Below are 22,903 nucleotides of genomic sequence, written 5' to 3'. Positions count from 1 at the left end.
TGGGTCCCGGGGCCGCTCCCGCGGCCGGAGCCGGTCCCTGTGGTTCCGCTGCGCGGCAGCAGAGGGCGCTGCGCGCTCGCGAGCAGCGGGGCGGGCGAGGAGCGCTCGGCCGGGCCCGGCGGTTCCGCGGCTCCGTAACGGGAACCCGCGACTCTCCGCCGTTCCATCCTCTGATAGATGGCTCTGAAGTAACACCCGAGGCTGGCATTTAGAGCCAGGAGACTAATTAAATCCTCTGTGCGTGAAAACAGACAGATAGCATCTTGGGGAAATGCAGATTAACTGAGCAGTACTGACCGGGTGCTCTAGGAAGCGGGGACCTTGTGCCCCTTTTTATTCCACAGCTACCTGGATGAGATTGTCTCTAGTCCCTCCGAGAAACATACTGACAAAAACAAGGAATGTCGGTGATGGAAGGGTGGGAATTGTGTCCATCATCCCAATGGGTTGTGTAGGTGCTTTAAAAGGAATTTTTTTTTCAAATCTACAGTTAATCTCGATGAAGTCCTGTTAAGTGGTCTTTACCGAGTGAAGCGTCTTGCTAATACAGTTCATTTCATCTGTTGGCAGTGAGAGAATTGAACTTCTTTATTATGATGCTGTAAAACTGTGGTTTTTAACTTTTTAGAAGATCAACCATGATTACAGTTTCCTGTATAATTTTACACTGAGAAGTCTGATGTTATAAGAACTTATTTTCTACTATTGGTTGTATTCCCCATCTAGCATAGTTAACACAATTCCCACTTTTGCTTTTTGTAGTCTGTTGGGACATCATTCATGTTAAAACTTGGAAACCACGTGACTCTAAAGTATGAGGGAAACCATTTATACTTGATTTAAATTGAGACGAAATAATAAATTTGCACCAACTGGGGATAGTTTCAAAGGGTAGGAGACCTGAATTCCAGGAAATCTGCCTATGACTCAGTTAATATAGCATTGTGACATCAGAGTAGGCTATTGTGTAGTCAATAATGTCATTTTCCCCCCTCTCCCTCTTGTTCAGATCTCAGTTGTTTTCTTGGGAGGTTAATTGAGATGAAGTGATATAAAATGCCTCTGAATGCCTTTGAGAGCTGTGGACTAATGCAGCAAAAGTGTTTATTATGTCTGAATCACTTCTCCATATCTGAAAAATTCATTGACTCATGACATGTATTTTCTAGTTTTAGGAGATTTGGTTTAATTGCAGCTTTTGATGAGCTTGGAAGTAGTGGCAGTTAGGCGTGCATATCTAGCCCATATGCTTTGAGAAAACCAGCATGCACCATTTGCTTAGCATATTGCCCACTAAGACCTCTGGATATCACAGTGAGATTCTAAAGAATCATGCAGACACTTAATATACTGTTATTCAAGAACCTTCATGTTGTTGCTAAACTGCAGTTCCCTATGTAATGGAGCATGGACTTGCTTCCTTTTCAGGAGACCAAGAAATTTGTTTTAACCAGTTGTCAAAATTATGGTTAGACTGAACATTAGGAACTAGGAATTTGTTTAATTGGGTTGTATTTAGTGTGCTGCTGTGCATCCTTGAAGTCGTGGAGGAGAAGGGGAGTCTGCATACAACACAAGGAGTAGTGATCATTTTGCCACACGTGCAGCTGGAATCTACAATTGCTGAGCAGCCTGGGCACTGCTGAGATCCTGCAGCCTGTGGCTCTACTGGCACTGCTGTCTGACACAAGCGTGCGGTGAGAAGGTTGGTCCTACATCTGTCATCCTCCCTTCAGTGCTAATGACTATGTACCCAGGCAGTAATGAAAAACTAATTTGGTTTCAAATCCATTGCTGTTTTTTCTTGTGGCCACTGAAGTCAAGAGTGAGGCAAGTGAATTTGGGAAGGCAGAACTGCCCCTTTTGTTATTGATGAAAGCTTATGCTGGAAGAAGTAGAAGTCATTGATATGCAATGATTTTTTTTTCCCTAACCTCCCTGAAGGAGGGAAGTAAATAGTGCTGCTGGTAAAAAAAAAAAAAAAAAAAAAAAAAGTGTAAAAAAGCTGCTGCTAGTTTCTTTATGTGTGAGCTTTGTTACTGAGCAAGTAAGAACAGATTTCTAGTCAGGAAATTTACAAATTCTTTCTGAAAATCCTTATTTATATTTGGTGTGTCCAGGCACTTTCCCCCCCTTTTCATTATACTTATTCTCCATTTGAGAAAAGAGGAGGATATTTCATGGTGAACAGCAATCCGTTGCTATGTTTTAAGGCAGTACCATTTTATACAGTTTTGACCTTGCAAAATAACTAAATGCCAGGTACCCACAGCTCTTCCTGATTGTAGGAGGGGATTTACAGTTGCTCAATGCTACACAAAATCAGAATGCTAGGTAGCATTTCCATTTAGCATGAGTGTTACTGAGAGGATATATATTTAATAGGAAGGATGTCATCATCAACTTGATCTTTTCAAATAAAACACAGTGTTTCTTTGATGTTCTTTTGAACCTTAGCATTTAATATTTTCTGCATACTGCATCAATGAAAAAGCAATTCTTTAAATACCTGCTATAAAACCAGTGAATCTCCAGAAAAGAATGTTCTGTTTTCTGCATATAAGTTCCTGTGAGGCAAATGAAGGCACAGTGCAAAGTAGAGCTCTATGTACTGGAGAACAAAAGCAAAACAAAGGTGGATGGTTGTCAAAAGGGTGTGGCTGACATCTTCACGAATATTCTGAAGATGTTGGTACTCTGGATAGCTTTGTAGAACTTACCTTGAAGAATAGCTTGTCTTGGCAGCTATGGACAGCTTATGAAAGTTGATGAGTATCATCATCACTGCTCAAGAGCAGAAACCCTAACTAATGTCTGAGCAAGATGATGAAGTAAAGGGAGTCACCTAGGTTTGCTTTTGATTTGATTTTGCTTTTTTCTTTGGTTGGTTGCTTTTGGTTTTGTATGTTTGAGGGGTTTTTTAATAGCCAGAGTAAGTAGAAGTTCAGCAGGTGAGTAAATGAATGATAGTTGAGGAGTTTATGAAACAGAACTCTTGGGTTGTGTGTTGTCCTTTACTCCTACGGGAAAAAAATAGTATGTGTTAGGAAGAAACTTGTATAAAACATGGTACTTTAGAAGGCTTTTAGGACTACTACAGAAACTTTCTTCATTCGTGAAATATTTCTGTTTCATCATCTTCGTGGCCCTTTGTAGGACTCTTTGCAGTAGGTCTGTGTCTCTCCTGTACTGGGGAGACCAAAGCTAGACAAAGCACTCCAGGTGTGGCTTCAGCAGTGCTGAGTAGAGGGACAGGATCACCTCCCTCAACCTGCTGACAATGCTCTCCTAATGCATCCCACTCCATCTGCAGCTTGGGTGCAGCCCGGCGCCTCCAGGATATCCAGGTCCTTTTGGGCAAAGCAGCTTCCTATTGTAACCAGGCATCCCCAAAGGAGCAGCAATTAGCACTGACTCCATGATTCCAGAGGGCTGATCAATCACTTTATTATACTGTACTCAATGAGAAACCCATCACCCTTACAGACAGTCCAATACAGGGGCACCCAATTGGTCCTTGGATCCAAACACCATCACCAGTGGCCAATCAAGAAATCACCCTTGGGTAAACAAATCTCCCTAACACATTCCACATGCTCACAACAACATGGGCAGCAGGTGAAGATAAGAATTGTTTTTATTCTTTTCTCTGATCTTCTCACAGCCTTCCCCAGGACAGGCCCAGGAAAGCTGTGTCTGTGCTCTCTGTGGCCAGAGAGCTGCTGCCGCAGCTTCCTCGGTGGGTGGCCTCCAGCATAAACTGATGCATGTATTAAGTAAGTAATTTTCTTTCTGCTTCATAGGTCTGCTGTCAGAACGAAGTTTAAAATGGTTTTTAGCAGGTTATTTTCTACTGTTGTGGTGGTAAAATGAATTTTAATAGACTTTTCAATATAGTTGTGATGACTCCTAAAATTTTACCAGTTCTTTTGGAACATAATGATTTGCAAGCCTTGCTCAAGTGAAGAATTTTTGAGGACATAGTGAGTATCCAAGTAAATAGCAGTGTTAGATTACAAGGCTTTTTTTAACCTGTGCTAATTAGATTAACGTTCCTAGCTTGTTAACTGAGTGTACTGATTTGGATGGAAGAAAAAGTAGTGTGCATGTAGGCTTCTACCATGTTGATAAGTTGATGCAAAAATATTTTCTGTTGTCGCTGGATCTGAGAGAAGTGCAAAACTTATTTTCTTGCTGTATCAGTGTATCATGCTAGACATCCTGAGGAAAATTACGTTAAGTATTTCTAAAGTATGTTCTGCATATAATTGACTTTATTTTAGTTATTTGAGGGTGATGCTGTTCTGAAACATAATTAAGTATATCTAAATTGTCTGGTGCTAGCTGCGTTATGATGGATTAGAAAGTCCAAAAAACCCAATAGCCACTTTGGTGACAGCTTGTTTCCTATGAATTTTCCACAGGTCAACAGAAATTGAAGTAATAGAGACTTCCAGTTCAACTCTGACACTGATATGTTCAGTGCTACCTCTAGCCATTGAAGTATTTATTTTCTGTAATTCATGCTTTTAAACTATTTCTGAGAGAGTGTTGTGGATTTTGTCTAGCTGCCCAGGTAAACATGTGTATGGATTATATCTTTTTCCCTCCCTTTTAAGAGCAGGAAATATAAAATCCCCAAAAAGCCCACTAGACTGCATCTCCATAATGGAGATGCAATATAAGGGAATTTGTAGGGATGTTTTTGATAAAAGTTTTTTATGGTTTTATCACCATTAAAAGTTAGGATGAATCCCCATATAACTGTAATTGTATATCAAAATGCAACATTACAGCAATTCCTGGTAACCGCTTTGGTTCAGGAAAGAAAAACACCACTTTATGTAGGTTTGCTCCCAGTGGCACATGATTTACTGCTTATCCTTATTCTGTGTTGACATGATCTGGAATAACTTCTATGGCACTTGAGGCCACCTCTTCCAAGGTTGCATAGTGTCATTTGGTCAGATGACTGAAATCATTAAGTTAATAGTGATTTATACTACTACTACTACAACTACATCCTCTCTGAAAGATATCCCTTTATCTGCTGAAGGAAGGCAGCTGAACATAAATTCTCATCTGTTATCACTAAAGGGAAAGCAGGTTAGCTTACATCACCATGGCCTTTCAGTGGGCTAGAAATGTATAGCCATTTGAAGGATACTCAAATCCTTTTAAAATTGCTCAATATTTGTCAGAACTCATCATCTCACACTGTCATTGCACTGTTAAGGGAGATGAGTAAGAAAATTCTGTATTCAAAGGCAAAGAGGAGGCTTTTCATGCTCACTGAATCAATGCTTTCTGCCTAACTGAAAATGGAACCTAAATCAGGTGCCTGTGTTGCTGCTTATAAATTGAGTTTCTTCTAGTAGTTTCACTTCAAAAAATGTTGGTGTCCTGTCCTCCTTCAACCTCTTGGCCACTCTAAAGAAGTGAGCTACAAGAGGTATGTCGGTACCTAGCTTGTATGATTAATTCAATTCTACACCCATATAAAATCAGTAACTAGGAAAGCAGGGTCCAAGGAGGACTGAGTCTGAGTTTTCAGTGAGCGACAGGTACAATAGGTGAGTGACGGTGTCCAGAGTGGACTGAATGCAGCTGGTATATAAATGGAGAAGCACTGGTAGCATGTCACAAGAGTGTAAGCACAACATTTATTCAAGGAATATTTCATTAAACTGGAAGGTAATTGGAAGATACAGTGTATAGTTCTTCCATTACAGAAAGTACTAGATTGCTTTGATGATTTATTACTGGGGAGAAATAATGGCTTCATGTTTTTTCCAAGACACAGAATGAAAGTGATGTGACATTTTAAAGCTACACAGATTGCATTGATATAAACTTAAGAATTTTCGCTAAGCTGAGTACTATCCTTCTGTAAATCTACTTGTTTCTGATCTTGTTAGATAAAACATCTCAGAGGAAAGATTTGACTTTCAAATTTGCAACATCCACTCTACAATGCAGAAAATTTGTAGTGTAGCTGCTGTATGCTGCCTTTAAAGATAAAATTCAACACAGTAAAAATAACTTCCTGGTTAGGGGACCACGATAGTGTTGCTGCAGAATGGGAAGCGGTTTCAATTTTTGTCATGAGAAGTGTAGGCCGAAACATGTAACATTGCCATGTCAAATCTCATACCAGCTACAGGAGTTCTCAGTTGAGTATTTTACATTTGCTGATTTCAATTTAGGTATGTATTCTCTGCAGAGTTGTTAAATACAGAGTAAAAATTGTCAGTCTGATATGACTGATGGGCTCTTGAGTAATTTCTGTCACTGAAATGGCAAAAAGGGATGAATCTGCTGCTGCCAGTATGGGGGCTGTTGAGTTTTACAGGATGGAGCAGCTGTATGTAAAGATGCTTTTCAGCCACTCTTAAGGTAGCTGTGAAAATAGTGCTATTAATACATGTTGGAAAACCAGTGAGGTTTTAATAGAAGTAAATATGCTTCTCCAGCATGTGGGCTGCCAGTCCCATTTGGGAAGGCATCTACAATAATCTGACATCTTGTTTAGCACTGATAAAGCTAGAGAGTCCAATTAAAATATTTCAAGAAGACATCCCCATACAAGACTACACTGATTGTCCGCTAATGTGTATTGAATTTTAGCTAAATACAGCCCCGGGTGCTGTGCTGGAAAGCAGGAAAGCTTGCTTTTCAAGCTCTTAATTCCTTTTATATTGATTTGGCTGCTAATGATATAACCTTCTACTCTAATTAACTGACATCTGCATTAGGCTGAATAAGACCCCCCTGCTTGAAGCTGTCTACTTGTTTGTTTTATGAAATGTGTCCTTCTGTTACATTTTACCCAGATTAGGTCAGTCTGTGCAAAATAGACCATCTAAAGGATTGACTTTCCTTTTAAATACCTTGTAAAACAAGTTTATCTTTCTGCTGTCTCCATTTCTGCCTGTTTTTCCAGGGCGTATGTTGCTGGGAAGCCTGTCCAGAGCTGGTTCACTGACTGGGTGCTTTTCTAAACCTTCCTTCCCCATGGACTATTAGCTCCTTTGACTGATTTGAGGCTGCCAAGAAAGGTGTAAATTGAGATAAAGATGTGCTATGAAGACCTGAGGATAATGGGCCATTTTGTATAGTTTAGGTTAAGAAACAACTGAGATGTAAGGGACTTAAATCAGGCAGAAAACATTGCTAGGTTGGAATAGGCAATCTGCTTATGAATCCATGTTGCCAAAATTAAATTAGTTCTCAGTTTGGGAAATTTTGATTTAACATATGAAAAAAATAAAACACAGGTTTTTTTATATAATTTAATAAATTAAAGATGCTAGTTTGCAGAAAGCTCATCACGAGCAGCTGTTTAGGTTCATTATGTGTGCTGTTGTCACTTATGTGTTCGCCCGTTTTTCTCTAGGAGAAGATTGGGAGTCTCAGGAAAAATTATGTGAAGTCAAGATTCTTTCACATTTTTATCTTTGTAGAAGTTTCAAACCCAGTGCAGGTGCTGCAGGAAATTGCTTCTTGCTTTTTCTTGTTGTGGGGACTGGAGCATCTCTCTTATGATATCTGAGAAAGAAAAATTAAAACAGGGCGTTAGACTCAGTCTTGGAAATATCTTGGCATAGGCAACTGGAATCTGAATTGAAAAGTTCATGCTTGAAAATCTGAATTAAATACAGGCTCAAGTAGCTACCTAAGCAATACTATGCTATCGTAATAGCAGGACTCCTGGTGACATCTGTTAACTGAGATCAGCCAAAAACAAATGAAAAATAGACTAGTAAATCAATCAACTCATCATCTTGTCCATTTCATTACCATTTTATTGTGTCTGATTTACCAGGTGGAAGATGTAACTCAGTGATGCTTGAGAAGACAGGCCAGCCTTGAGCTCTTAGTGTTAGCATTTCAAGCTTGTAGAGGGACTATTATGTCCTACAAGTATGAATAAAACGGCTCAGATATTACTCCAAATATTTTAGTAAATTGCTTCATGCCAAGTCATGGTCTTTCTCTCAGAGCCTTTCTGTGTTCAAAATGTATATAAAACTGACATTTTCACTGTCATTTGTAGTTCTGTATTAGTTCCATTTAGACTGTGATTTGTATTTGTATATTAAAAATGAAGTGTTCAGTGCACAACAGAACTTCTGTTGTGATGCCTCTGCAGCTCCTAGTTGGGAGTAGCATAGCAATTGGTTGTGTAGTGTATTGGTAGAACTGGATTCCTTGTGCATTAAAATTTTTGCACAATAACGGATTGAAATTGAGAAAAAAAGATGGGAAATATCTTAGCTGGATTCTGGTAGAACCATCATAACATATCACATACTCTGATTTGGAATGATGGGTGTGAAATCCAAAGAGCTTGTGGCTGGAAGAATTAGCTGCTAATCTCACATTTCTACAGAAAGACTGAGCAATTCCTGTTTTGTAGCCCTGAAAACATAATGGAGCCCTGGGGATCATTGACAAAACAAGCTTCTCAGAGCCACTAGCACTTAGCAAAATTGACTTCAGTTAATCAAAAGATTCTTTGGCGGGGGGGGGGGGGGGGCGGGGGGAAGGAAGAAGCTGGTGGTTTGGAAAGCTGGAGAACAAGTAACTGTACAGATGTTTAAAGATATTCCAGTTTCTTGTGGTGAAGCTCAGTGACCTATAATATCAGTATCTAATGGGCAAACTTATATTGATGATAAAGTCATTTAAGTACTAGACTGGTGTGGGGAAAAAGGTGAAAGGGGGGAGAGTGCAGTGGCACTTTGCTCAGCTTGTATGGACATAGAGGCATTGACCACAACTCTCTGGTTCCATCCATCCAGCCAATTCCTTATCCACCAGTTTGTCCACCCTTCAAACCTCTTTCTCTTCAATTTGGAGATAAGGATGTCATGTGATTTACTAATCAATTTTGATCCGGCCATATTATCAGCAGGACATTTCTCAGTCTTTTTACAGTTATCTCTGTATATAAATAATCTTCTCTTGTGCTCTCAGGCTCACTAGCAATTCTTCTTGCAAAGTGCTTCTAGAGGGTCCAGTCCATACCGCTTAGCTCTTCAAGCATCTCATGGTGTGAACTCTGTGATTCTGGCCATACAGTAAAGCAAAGGCAAAGATTATTTTCTCTGCATCAGGGTAAGTGATTGCAGTGTTGCTTAATAAATTTTGTCATCTGATGGCGGGGGGGAACAGCTGAATCACATGCCTTACAGGAAAACAGGTGGGACCAATGGGAAGAAAGATGAGCCAAAAATCACACAATTATTTTGTGCTAGCTTAATGTCTGCTTGTTCTGCCCAAAGGTAAAGACATACTTATCAGAGCCATTTATCAGGTATACCATTTTAGTATAAACTTGTTTAAAAAAGGGTAGAGCCCCTTTGTCATTTTAATTAGACAGTAAGCCATTGATTCCAAGTGGGCCTTCATTTTCTAATTATTTAGTAGGTAATGTCATTAAACATCTTCTAGTGGACAGGATTGCTCTAAAAGCTTTAGTTCCAGAGCTCTAATATTAGGTTTTTGGCATTCATCCCTGTGTGTGAAAAGCAGTCCGTTTGTTTACCAGGAATTTAGATTCCCATTACTGGCGGAATTAGCAGCGAGCTATTAGTCTGATTCAAGCACTTAACAATTGCTGATCATCTCCTCCTGGCTTGGGGATAATGGAGGTGATCATCTGTAAATGGAAAGTATGTGTGGCTATTTTCATGGAGGCACTTGGAGAAAGTGCAGCATCCCCTGACCTCTGCTAACCCTGGGGTTTGCAAGAAACCCAAACACCAAGTCACTTCCTGGAGGAGAGCTAATCACCTATCAGAAGAGCTTCCATTAGAGACTAACCAAGCTCAGGCTCAACCGACCCTGCCTCAAATGAAAAAAGGTTCAGCCACAAAGTCCCTGGAGTAGGAGTGATTAGCCTCTGATTGTATTTACCAGGATCTGTTTCAGTGGGGGAGGCAGCTGTGGAATAGCTGCGAGTTGTGATTCCATAGCAGTGGGGAACCATCTTGTGGAGCTCAGCAGTGCTGATTGGCTTCCTCTTTCTCCACTGCTGTCCCCAAAAGCTTTGCGTGGTTCGTGGACACCTCAAAGATTGCTTTGACAATTCTCTTTTTTATTCTGTGTAGTTTATTGTGTGAAGTTGCCTACCATTTTGGCAAATGGAGTGACATGATTTTTAGGATGTACTGAAAAAGATATTTTCATTCCTTATAGATGCTGAACCTGTAGCCCTTTCCTATCAATTGAAAGTTACCTTTTATTGTCAGCTGATTTTGAGAGGTGTGCTGGAGACCTGTCCAGGAATCACTGTTTGAAACCAAAAGTGCTTTAGCTTTTCGTCATCTGCAATAACATGTTGTTCGCCCTTCTGAAAGGAAAACTGCAGCCATTTGATTCTTACTAAAACATAGACATTTCTTGGAGGCAGTGGGAATTATTTGAATGAGGCAAGGACACTATTTTTTGACTTGCAAAATCAAGGTTTATCTCTGGCATCATCTTGCTTATGACCTCGGGCAGGAAATGTGAATTGGTTCTCCCACTTGTCACAAGAAACCACTTATCTAACAGTTGCCTGAGCTCACTGCTGGAGGACTATATGAATGCCCTTTGTAAATGCTACAAGAGACCTAAGGCTCTATCAGAGTTCTAGAAGCCCCATCTGAAGTACCTGACAGTGAGTGATATCTAAAGTAAAAGTTAAGATTGCTTTGTAAGAGATTCTAACTCTGTTCTTAACATTTCTGTTCCATAATGCCTCCAGCACTGGAGATAAGGAGTGTAGCTTCTATGAAATGGAAAGGAAGGCAGGAGACTTCTAGAGTTGCAAGATAAATTTTATTAGTCAGACCTCACATTATTTTACTCTTTAAAAAATAATCTGCATTACAGTAATTAGAAGGTTCCCTCCTCCTATATGCTTGCTGAATGCTCATTTTTAAGACTGTCTGGATAGACAATTTTTATTGGATTAATTTTGTGTTTTGTGGATTATCTTTTGTGAGACCATAGGTGCTCACAGGATGTTGTTTTCCACTTTCTGGGAACAGAAGCTGAAGGGGGGTTCTTAATTGCCCTGTAGTATGGTTAGTAAGCTGTTCTGAATGGGTTTAGGAAGTCTGCCAGTCTTGGAACATTGATGGTGCTGACAGAACTGAATTGATAGTGATACTGGCATGACATTTCTAGTAGCAGTTAAGTTCTGCATGCATATATGCTGTGTAGTTGAAAAACTCTGATATATGGAGAGCAGGTGTTAGAAAAGTCTAAGTGAAAATGGGTTTGTACTCACAACAATGTGAGTACCTATGAATGAAGGGTAGTTAGAAGTGAATTTTGCTTGCAGTTATTGATGAACAAGCTAAGAGGCAGCTGTGTATATAAAGGTGCATGAAAAAAGGACACAGGACACTTGGAAAAGAAAACCCAACAAACTGACATGTTTTGTTTCAATTTCAGCCTAGAGTATGATTTGTCCAAGTGTTAAGCATTTTCCTATACAATCCAGGATATGACAGAAGACTGCAATTGTAATCAATAATCCTCTTAGTAGGAATTTAGTGCCCTAAACATGAACAAGAAATTTCTAATCCCTTTTTCCATATCAATCTGTTTTACAGCACTAAATTTGGGAAAGAGGAAAGATCACAGCACAGATGAGTGGGAGATCAATGCAGTACATTGTGTACCAGTGTGTGTGGTACAGATCACTCAGAAATCTACTCCATTTTTCTCACAAGTATTCTCTCTGTTGTGTGGAATAGTGAAAAGACTAACATTTTCTTCTTCCCTGTCATTCTCCATTAACTTCTAGAGATGACAGATGCTATTACATTACAGTCAAGAACCTTGATACATTTCTGAGTCCCACAATATGGAGGATGGTCTAATGTACATACTATATTAGGGTTACATGGACTCTATTTTTATTAACTAATGGTGGCAAACATGTGGAAACAGTGCTGTGTCTTGCTCCAAATAGCCATATTTCAGTAGGTAAGGAGAAATATCAGCATTAGTACACCTGTGTATTAAGAAAACATATTCATTCCTACTGCATGTAAATAATATATTGCTCCTCTGTGTGACAGAGGAGATGATGCTGCTGCATGCATGTTTTCTTCGCTCTACCTGCCTAGGAAATAAACAGAAGTCTGGAATTGGAAATGAAAATATTACCACTGTAGTAGGATAATTACTTTGATACACATGACGGTGTAAGGTTGTGTAATAAGGTGTCTGACAGCGACTGTGCTTTCTTGGCAACAGATAAAACACAGGATAAAAAGAAATACTCAGCTACTCTGCCTCTGTTCAGGATTATTATCTTGTTTGGATGTGTATAGTATTGTTCAGATCTGTTGCCTCTCTCTGAGTATGAGCAATGGGCTCGACATGTGTGCATGGAGGAGCTGTTTTGAGTTTCTGACTATTTGAAAATGTTGTATGGCTGGTGAGGCAACTCTTGCACACAATTGATTGTAGACTGTTAACCTATGCTCAGAAATCAATATTCACTTAACACCACATTTTAACAGACAAATGCAGTACAAACTAACAGCAGTTACACAGCGCACACATTTACATTCAGAATAAATAGGTTATGAGACGGTGCTTGGCAGAAGAGGAAGATGAGGCAAGTGGCTGGAAGGTGACAATGGTAACTTGAATATGCGGACAGATACAAGGAGATTCTTGCAACTGTACGTCCCAGGGTTTGTGATCAATGCGCCTTCAAAGAGCCAAATGTATTCTCTAAGGGTTACAGAGATGGTCTGTCCTGAGGCCAGGCATCATCTTTTGCTGGATAAGCCTAAATCTACTGGAGTTGAGCACCATTCATCTTGAACAACAAAACCCAAGTGTGTTGCTAGCTGCGATAATGGATTACGTGTATGTTGAAGGAACAACAGAATGGAGCATAAACTCCAGTACAGTGTTCTTGATCTGGACTGGTATTTTTCATATACTTAAAAGAATGGATTTGAAAAGGGAACTGAAAGTAATCCAGAGATGGTGTTTACCGAGGACTTCACATGTATATTTATTGAGCTTTACTTGAAACCCACCCTGAAGCACAGGCTTCTAGTCTTTAGGATGATATGCTCTATGCCTTTGTAGGCTTGAGAAATGGATACCAACAAAACTCATTAAGCACAACAAGTCCAAGTGCAAGGTCCCGCATCTGGTTTGGGGCAACCCTCAATAACAGTACAGAGTGGGGGAGTGAAATGGATTGAGAGTAGCCCTGCAGCAAAGGACTTGGATACATGGCTAGGTGGAAAACTAGACATGACTCGGGAAAATGCACTTGCAGCCCAGAAAGCCATCCTGCAGCCTGGGCTACATAAAAAGAAGCATGGCCAGCAGGCTGAGAGGCGATTCTTCCCCTCTACCCCAGCCCACCTCCCCACCCGGAGTTCAGCATTTCAACTCTGGGGTGCCCACTACGTGACAGACATGGGCCTCTTCAAGCAGGTTCAGACGAGGCCATGAAAATTACGAGAGGGCTAGAACTCCTCTCCTGTGAAGAAAGGCCGAGACAGTTGATGTGGTTTGGCCTGGAGAAGAGAACGCTCTGTGGAGACCTTGTGGTGCCTTTTCAATACATCAGGGGGGATGATAAGCACTGAGACTTTTTTTTCAGGGTCTCTGGAACAAGATTTTTAAACTGAAAGAGGGTATGTTTAGATTGACTATTAGGAAAAAATTATTCCCTGTGAGGGTGGTGATGCACTGGCATAGATTGTCCAGAGAAGCTGCTTGCCCCATCCCTTTAAGTGTTCAAGGCCAGGTTGAATGGGGTTTGCAGCAACCTGGTCCAGTGGAAGGCAGTCCCTGCCCGTGGCATGGGGGTTGAAGCTAAATGATTTTTTAAGGTCCCTTCAAACCCAAACCATTCAATGATTTTATGCCTGAGGAGGAGCTTCAGATGGTGGGGTGGTCGGAGACACTGTCAGATCATCCCTACTGTCAGAAACCAAACTCTGCACAAATTCTGAAAGAAATCAGATCTTTGATTTAACCTATTAAGCTGGAACATTAGCCTGTTACTCAGAATGTGTACACAGCAGAAGCAATGGTGAGAACTGTACCTGCAGAGCTCAGTGCAAACTGACAGGGGAAAGCAGGGTACAAGTATGTGGGAGGTTTCCAGTGACTGCCATTCTGCATTAAGGCCGTTCCTCTTGTCTGAAAGCCTTCTGTTTCCCAAAGGTAAATCTGTATTGGGACATGCCTAGATATGGAATAATATTAATAACATGGGAAGGAAAGATTCCTTTTATACCACATTAATGTGGGCTAAGCAACAGGGGCAGGAACAGAGCCAAAGAAGGCCAGGAAGTAACAGCTCCAGAAAATACAGAGGAGGCCATAGGCATACTGCTCTGTTTGGAGCTGTCTCGTTGTGTCTTCCCTTCAGCCACCTAGGAAATAAAAAGGAGGGATGAATCCCAGTTAGACACATTTATGCTCAAACTTCTGGCTGCAGAACCTCTGGTTCTGAGCACTAGTGTGAGACTATTGAAACTCCTGTGGCCAGACATACAGCCTCCTATTTTTCCTTGTCTGTTGAAGGACTAACTTAAGGTAGAGTAGTCCAGTGTTCTGCATGCACATGGCATTCCTTGGTTTGATGTCCAAAGTCACATATTTCCAGATCCAAGGTTTTTCAACTACTGTCTCTAGGCTACTTGACTCGCTGCTTTGTGAAGGCAACAAAGCATTGCGTACCTGGGACATTGCCGAAGAGAGAGATGTGCTGGCACTGTCTCTTTGGAAGCTTAGGGAAGATGAATAAAATAAGTCTTCTTGTCTTTCTAGAGCTGTCTGCTTCAGGTGCATTTGAGACCAAATGGTATTTTCTGCAAACAGAAGAAAAGTAAGAGTCTTACTGTGCTTTTCTTGTGCACACCTTGGAGTCTAGTGAGCAGAAATCTAGAGAAGCTATTTTAGGAAAGGCACTCACAGGCTGTGTGGTCTTGATTTAGAAAATACATATTCTCTGTTTTGTAAATGGCCTGTCAGTTTGTGAGTTTACTTGTGAGATTGAGCAGACTGCAAAAACAGTTTGAACTGTACTTGAAGACTTTTGGGGCCCCTCTGCGACTTTCCCAACTCTGTATTTTGTAAGGGGCAGGTTTGTAGTATCTCGGATGAGGTGATTAATATTGTAGATGTGTCTATAGTGCTGGGTGTAAGGCTTTTATATACTGTAGGAGGCAGGTTTAAATATTAATCATTTATGTAATGATGCTGCTTTCTTTTGTATCCTTTTAAAGCTTTTACAAACATAAAATATTTAAATCTCATTAAGGTATGTTGCTAAAACACTAGGGAAATAAAAGAAATACAGATTTAGGATTGCACAGTTGCATATAACAGGACTTCTGCAACTGCTATGCTGAATCTAGTAACAGGCTGCATCAGAAGCTACTTATCTTGACTGAGTAAATGAGGGCTGGGGGTGAGTACAGAAACAGAGGATGAGGAGGGGAATCCTGACCCCATAATCCTGGTGCACAGATGTGGTTACTCAGCAACCTATGGATACAGCATGTCTCATCTCCCCTTGGTGATGTTTTTGCAGTGCCCTTCATTTGAATGATGTTTGGAGATAGCTTCAAGGGTGTTCGAGGTGAAGAGAAATGTTGCCAAAAGATACAGAAACAGTTCTTAGAGCAAATCCAGGCTGGTCCCATAGGTTGCAGAGATGATGGATCATTGCAGAAGATAGAACTATACACAAGAGCAATGCAACACAGAATCTTGAAACCACAGGATTTAAATTGCTCTCTGCTGAGCTGTTTCTCTGTGATGCGATTGATGCTTACCAAGGCATTTGTTGCTCTCAAACAGGCCGAGTATCTGGTCACACTTCTCCTTCTGGTTGCCGCTGTTCTCACATGTACACCACAAGGAAACTTCCACACTGGAGTTACTGACATAGTTGGGTGTCATGGGTGTGCCTGTCCCAAACCCCCAGATGAAAGAAGCATTATGAATCATGTTATGCTGAAGGAAATGCTGCCCTGGAGGCAGAAGCCTTCCACTGTGATAAGCGTGTTACCCAGACGAGGTCAGGCTTGATGAACCTACCTGAAGTCTGCTGAGCTGTGAGAAAGTGTTGAGATTGCTACCCCTGACACAGACACTCTGACATGTATTGATAACTGAAGCTGGTGCAAGCATTAAATTGTGATGTGTACACAGCAGATGCAATGGTGAGAACTGTACCTGCAGAGCTCAGTGCAAATTGATGAGGGGAAAGCAATTTAATGGTGCAAGCATTAAACTGTGAAGGATTTTTGTTTTAGGATGTGAAGGACTTGCGTGGACTCAGCTGACATATGGCAGCAAAAGGTACTCTTGCTTCTTGGGTAACTGGCAACACTGTGTAGCCAGGTGTCTTTTGACAAACAAATACTGCACACCTGTAGCGTGCCATTCAGGCAGTGTTCATGTAGCTCAAAACTAGCAGAGCCATCAGGAAAAATTGAAGGTATAGTCTAGATTTACAGCTTCTGAGGTACTGCTGCTCTTTACATCCTCTTTTGAGCTACTCTGAAAATGTTTTAGTAGGTTGGTAGATAGTAAATAACTAAAACCAAAGATGACCTTCCTTCTAACAGCTGGTAGTCCTATGTTCTGGCTGCCTCTGAGAACACAGTGCGCACAATACTAACAAGCCATCAGGAATCTAAAAGTCAGGCACTGACGGAACGCTGTGTTAAATCACTGCTGTGATGGGATGTAACTCCAGCATTAGGAATGACAATGACTTAGTTCACACAAGCCCACAGAGTGCTGTTGCTGAGGTACTTGGAGTGCTTTGCACCAGCAGATGATGCAGGCATACAGAAATCTCAGGCAAGGATGGGGCAAAGTACAGCAAAAAATGCCATGGAAGAGCTCTCTTTGGACTGCATTTACCTCTGAGGCAAGGGAGAGCACTAGCATCCATCAGTAAGGCATATTCACCAGTATACTGAGTGCTACCTCCTGCAGGAGACCAGAATGGTCCTTCACAGCATCAGAGAGTGCCTGCAAGTTTGTGGCCTGAAAGCATCTACCCTGTATCTTCCTGTGGATATCACTTACCAATCATCCCCATGTAAGCCTGCAGGCATGCAGCATGGTTGTGCAGAGAGCAGCCATCTGGAGACGTGTCTACAGGTTGACAATTTTGTTGGAAGTCAGCCAGTCGGGATCTGTAGGAAGGAAAATGGGACCATCAGTTTTGATGTTGTTCTCTTGGCTAACATCCTCTGCTGCCTGACCTACTTGCAGATATGGTCTTCTAAGCAGGAGTCCAGAAGCCAGAGGCAATTTGGTTTGGTGTTATACTGGAAAGAACAATCAGGAACAATAGTTTTGCGGCGTCTTTCTCCACAAAATTCATCTTGACATGGACAGAACAGGATCCTTTTGGTGAAATCCTCAGGAACTTTCTCAAAGAAATTCCTTAGCCCTCTGTGGCACTTGCGCCGGTCACACACATCCTCACTTGCTGCTCCCTTGGTGCAGATGGAGGCATAGTCTGTGCGCAGACGAAAACACTTCTTGCTCAGATTACAGATGTGTGTTGCTCTCAGACATGGATTTGTTGCATCTCCTGCTAACTGTGAGCCTATAAAGCCAAAAGAAACACAAAAACCATGAAGCAAGTCTCCAGAAGAGATTTGGAATGGAAGCAGGAGCACTCCTTTCTTGATGGTCAGATTCGAAAAATCAAAAACAACAAAGCAAACCTGTCCTTCTATGTGCCTGCTGTATGACAATGTGATTATACTAGTTACAAAAGAGTATTTTTTTTATTGGTTCATAGGGTGCTTGTTTCAGAATATGGATCATTGTGGGTTATTACCGGTTTCATGGGCCTGGATCTGTGGCTTTATTTATGCGTGGTAGGAGTGACAAATTTAGGCAAGTAGATAAAGCAGGCATTCCTCTGATTAAATAGGCCATTACCCCAAATTGTTCTTAATAATCTTCAACTCATGAAAAGATAAGAGAGGGCAGCATTATATCATGTAACCATTACAATTCTTACCTGATACCAGAGCTGCCAGTTTATTATAATCTGTCTTCCAGTGTTCTTCATTTGCTGAATTCTCATAGGGAGAGGTCTCCAAATTGAGATAACCTAGGCAAGATACAAGATATTTAATGCAGTGGGACATGGGAGAAATGCTTTATGACCAGTTTTGTTTGTTTATTCTTAAATGGATATTTTTCTTATTTATGCCTGGTTCTTTCCTCAGGCTGGATTTCAGAAATGCTCTGTCTCACTCAAAGCCAAATGCCAAGAATGGTTCTTCTGGAAATGCAAAGCTCTTACCGTATAAAACCCTCATTACATTTTGTCCAGCTGGAATTGGGTCTATCTAGTCATTTGGATTTTTCAGCTTCAGTAAGTGTCAGGAGCTGAGCAGCACAGGCAGGCTCTAGTGGGAGGTCAAGTAGAAGCATCCCACAAAAGAAAGCAGCAGAACACTTAGGGATGCTATGGCAATTTGTGTCATAATCACATGTGTTTTCAGTGATGGACAGACAGGACCATTTTGAGGTATTTTTCACAGCACTAAATCTAACTATCTCAGTGTAGCTATCAGGTTTGCTGGTGTATTTGAAGGGCTGGTCCCATACCAGATCAGTTTTCTCTGCTCATCAGAGTAGTAGTGAATTCTCTTTACTAGGAGATACGGTTCCGGAGCAATTACCTACAGAGCTGAGAAGTGGACATTGACCGTTGTTTTCACCTAGGGGGTGGGGGTAAGCCTTACTAGTACCTTGTAAATTTATATTACTTCATCTCACCATCTGTCATGCTGGAGTGAACGGTCCAGAAAATGCGTAAGCAGTGCTCCTGTCTCTTCATGCGCCGGTGACACTTGCAGTGCAGCAAAGAGCTGTTCCCGAGGTCAAGCTCTGCATTCAGACATCTGACCCTGCTATCGTGATCCAGTGAAAGGAGGCGAGTCTTGGCCAGGGCACAGTTTTCCAGGGTCCTGTATGTGGCATTGCAGGTGGAGTCAGAGAGACATAGCTGCTCTGCCATGACACAGTCGCTGCTGGGCAGAGCCATGAAGTCTCCTGATCAAGTAGAGAAAAGAGTGTTAGGGCCCCAGTCAAAATGAATGCCACACAAGCATCTTGTAATTGTTCTGCAGGGATTCTGTCTTCAACGAGGACTCCTTGCAAGAAACAGAACTTGTTGGGATCTTTCATGTGGAGTAGTTAAGGGACAAGAGCTGTCTCCATTTAGAAAAAAAAAAAAAGGATGAGTATAAATGAAAGAGGGAACAAAAGGTTAAATAAAAGCCTACATAATAATTTTGTTCAACTTGGCTGGGATCAGGGATTGCTCTGTATTTTGGGGACTAGTAAATGCCTGTGAAACCTTGGGGTTGCTGAGGCCTGCTTTGAAGAGCTCTTCTATCTGGCCACTGAAAACCACAGTGCAATAAGCACATAGCAACGCCATACTATGTACTGTGGGTCAGTACTGCTGCAATTACTAAAGTATATGCTGGTCATTAAGAGATGTACTGAGAAAACCATTTGTAGGGTATAAAAAACAACTACTTTAATGAGCCTGAAGACTTAAGAATATGTATTCTTTGCATAATAAAATGAATCCTTAACAACAAAGGATGCAAGTAGCTTCATATGGAAGGGATGATATGCAGTCAATTAAAGAACATAGAGCCCAGTCCCTAAAATCCCTGCCAAAAATGCAGATAAAGGCTTGGCCTATAAGAACCTCATGAAGTTCAACCAGTCTAAGTGCAGGTGCTGCACCTGGGTCAGGGCAATCCCAGACCCAAGTCCAGACTGGGAGATGAATTGAGAGCAGCCTTCCAGAGGAGGACTTGGGGATTCTCAGGGGTGAGCTGGTCATGTGCACTTGCAGCCCAAAAAGCAAATAGTCCTGAGCTGCATCAAAATCAGCATGGCCAGCAGATTGAGAGAGTAGGTTCTGCCCTTATGAGACCCCACCTGCAGTGCTGCATCTAGCCCTGGGGCCCTCAGCACAGGAAGGACATTAACCTGTTAGCATGGGTCCAGAGGAGGCCCAAAGATGCTCCGAGGGCTGGAGCACCTCCCACTATGAGACAGATTGAGAGAGCTGGTATTATTCAGCCTGAAGAAGGCTGCAGGGAGACCTCCACTGGATCCCCTTTCAATACTTAAAGGGGACTTTTAAAAGAGGAGGGATAGCTTTTTATACAGGCAGATAGTGATAGGACAAGGGGGAACAGTTTTAAAATAAAAAGAAAAGATTTAGATTAGATGTTAGGAAGAAGTTATTTACTCAAAGGGTGGTAAGGGCCCAGCACAGGTTGCCCAGAACAGCTGTGGCTGCCCCATTCCTGGAAGTGTCCAAGGCCAGGTTGGAGGAGACTTGGGGCAACCTGGTCTAGTGGAAGGTGTCCCTGTCCATGGCAGGGGGGTAGACCAAGATGATCTTTAAGGTTCCTTTCTGCCCAAGTCTTTCTATAATTTTATGATTATGTTGTCGTGGGTAGATGAATTCAGTCTGTAATCTTTCTTCATTTCTGCAGTATATGAATCTATGTTTACAGTACAATTACAATGAAGTCTTGAAACAAGACAGTTTCCTAATAAAATTAATATATAGGCTGGTATGTTTCTTCCCTTCAGGTCAATATTCCTTGGCTGGCTTTTGGAAATGACTGTGCTGAGCCTTACATCTGTCTTTAGTGTTCTTTGGGTACATCATGTTACTTATTCTCTTGTTCAGCAGGTGCAGTAGTACTATTTCAGTCTGCCATCACTATAAATTAGGAGAAAATCTTGGTACAGCTCACATTGCCCAGTGTACCATCTTCCCCATGTAATTTGTTCTTCCACTTCCTTCATTTTTGCTAGCTTCATCAGTTTATTTGCTGTGAGCAATAGAATGCCAGCCTGCTTCTCAAAGTTTCTACTTTCCCTACAGCTCAGTAATATTATCTAGGTACCTCTGTCTCACTTCTACAAGTTTCTTTGTTCTTTCAGCAACTTACTGTACTTTGTAATTCATCTGGCCCTTACATAGAGACTTGATGACTTTTCAAACTCCCTGAAAAATCTCTCATCAGGAATCCTTTGTATCCAGCACAGTGGGTTCAGGTGAAGGTGCTCTAAACCTCAACTTTAAAACATTCCTCCTCTAAAGACATCATTTACTGTCTGTGCATTGTTATAAGCCCGAAGTTTGGCAAGTTGTTTAATTTTTTTAAATTTTGTCTTAGTAGTCCAGTAACAATGTGAAAGAATAGGAAAGCTAATTCTTTCCTAGATCTGTGGTGTAGGTTGCAGAACATGTTAAAGATGTATGTGTATTGGAATCCCATCTGTAGTTAAAAAAAAAAGTTAAAAGGTAATAACCAATTAACACATGACGATTATTTATACCTTAGAAAAAAATGGATAGATAATACAATACACCTTTATTCTCCCTTTTCAATGTCCTGTCATATAGATATGTCTATCTTGTTTCCCCTGGTGCACTATGCCATTTAAAGAGATGACAGTTACAGAAGGGAACCTTTCCTTTATCAGTTACCAAAGAAGCGTTGGCATTTGGACATGGCAAATTGTGGGAAATCTTTTGCAATCGTTTGCCGCCAGTGGCTACTGTAGTGTAAGTGCAGCAGCCCATCTTTTAGCAGGTAAAAAGCTGCAGCTTTTTCTGAGTGCAAAGCACCCCTAGACAGAAACTAGGAATGCTTCAGAGCAGTTTCTCATTTCCTTATTCCTAGTCACATCAACCCTGAAGACTGAACAAGAGATGAACTTGGTAAAGGAATAATTTCAATCCTCAGCTGTTGTCATTTGGAGGCAGAGTAGAACAATCAACTGCATCTCTGCAGGAGTTCCTTGGATTGGTCTTCGCAAACCGAGCCTAGCCTCGGAAAACTAGGGGCCTTAAGCATTTCAGAGGGCGAATGAATGGGGGATAAGTATCAAAAACTGCTCTGGGCGAAGCTAGCGAGAGCGCGGCGCAGCCGGGACCAGCTCAGGCGAATGAATCTCCGCATTGTGCCTATCCGGCCGCATTCAGGGATCGGCTCCCGGCATCTCCTCTTGCCTTCTCGCGCCTTGCCTCCAGGGCAGACGGTCCCCTCCCCAGAGCGTCCCTCCAGTTTGACCGCAACCGCACCGGAGGTTCCCCGTTTCGGGCCAAAGCAACAGCCGCCTTTCCTTTGAATCCCGAATTCTTCCCCGCCGCCGGCGCGCGGGGCAGCTGGAGCCGGGGGCCAGGAGAGCCGCGCAGCTTTTGGGAGTGCCGTGCTCTGGACGCGCTCCGCGCCCGCCCGGCATCGGGGGAGCAGCGGTCAGCCCTGGCGACCGCGAACCCCGGCGTCGCCCCTGCAACCCGCGGCGGGACCGGCGTGCGAGCGGTGCCGCTGTCTGCCCGCCGGGAGAGGGACGGGGTCGTGCCGCCCTGCCCAGCCCGCCCCGCGCCCCGGGCGCTGTTACCGGCTCGGGAGAGAAGTAGCCCCAGGAGCAGCGCCGGCCCCATGCTGGCGGTCAGTGGCTCCGAGCGCCGGGGCTGCGGCTCGCAAGCTGCGCGGCCCCGCCTCGGCGCTGCTGAGCCCGGCCCGCCCCGTCGAGGTGCGGGCAGCGAGCACCGCCCCCGGCCCGACCCACCGCGGGTCCGCGGCCCGCGCCTGGCGGCCGCAGCGGGCGAAGGGGCCTGGCGGTCGGCGGGCTGGTGTGAGGTGGGGCGAGTTACGGGGGTCATCCGGCGGCCGCTGTCCCCAGGGCGACCGGGAAGCCGCTGAGCCGGGGGCCGGGCAGTGTAGGGACGCATCCGGCGGCCGCTGTCCCCAGGGCGACCGGGAAGCCGCTGAGCCGAGGGCCGGGCAGTGTAGGGACGCTTCACAAGGGCCGTTTTGGA

The 22,903-nt window shown here is 42.7% G+C and overlaps 1 protein-coding gene across 2 annotated transcripts; it reads right to left on the bottom strand.

Annotated features, from left to right (window-relative positions):
* Window positions 1-7,275: 7,275 nt before the first annotated feature.
* Window positions 7,276-22,831, bottom strand: LOC129126780 (GDNF family receptor alpha-4). 2 transcript variants are annotated; one of them, XM_077186434.1, is made up of 8 exons: window positions 22,483-22,831; window positions 18,811-19,086; window positions 18,044-18,136; window positions 17,275-17,620; window positions 17,092-17,201; window positions 15,825-15,959; window positions 14,725-14,855; window positions 7,276-7,548 (listed from the first exon to the last, which is right to left on the bottom strand). In XM_077186434.1, the coding sequence occupies exons 1-8, from the start codon at window positions 22,814-22,816 to the stop codon at window positions 7,540-7,542; spliced, it is 1,434 nt and encodes a 477-aa protein (XP_077042549.1). In that variant the 5' UTR covers window positions 22,817-22,831; the 3' UTR covers window positions 7,276-7,539. The 2 variants fall into 2 exon arrangements, with proteins under 2 accessions (XP_077042549.1, XP_054498946.2); XM_054642971.2 differs by lacking the exon at window positions 7,276-7,548 and adding an exon at window positions 13,009-14,417.
* Between the last annotated feature and the right edge of the window lie 72 nt (window positions 22,832-22,903).

The sequence above is a fragment of the Agelaius phoeniceus genome, chromosome 15 (assembly GCF_051311805.1).
Source record: "Agelaius phoeniceus isolate bAgePho1 chromosome 15, bAgePho1.hap1, whole genome shotgun sequence".
NCBI lineage: Eukaryota > Metazoa > Chordata > Aves > Passeriformes > Icteridae > Agelaius > Agelaius phoeniceus.
Note: the sequence above shows the minus strand (reverse complement) of the source record. Positions and strands in the feature narration are given on the sequence as shown.

Coding starts and splice junctions, on each gene's coding strand:
- LOC129126780 (XM_054642971.2), bottom strand. CDS start 22,816: ATGCGTCCCTACACTGCCCGGCCCCCGGCTCAGCGGCTTCCCGGTCGC. Junction 17,202..17,274: donor TTAGAAGACCATATCTGCAA/GTAGGTCAGGCA, acceptor TCCTTCCTACAG/ATCCCGACTGGCTGACTTCC. Junction 15,960..17,091: donor GGCTTACATGGGGATGATTG/GTAAGTGATATC, acceptor GGTTTGGGACAG/GCACACCCATGACACCCAAC.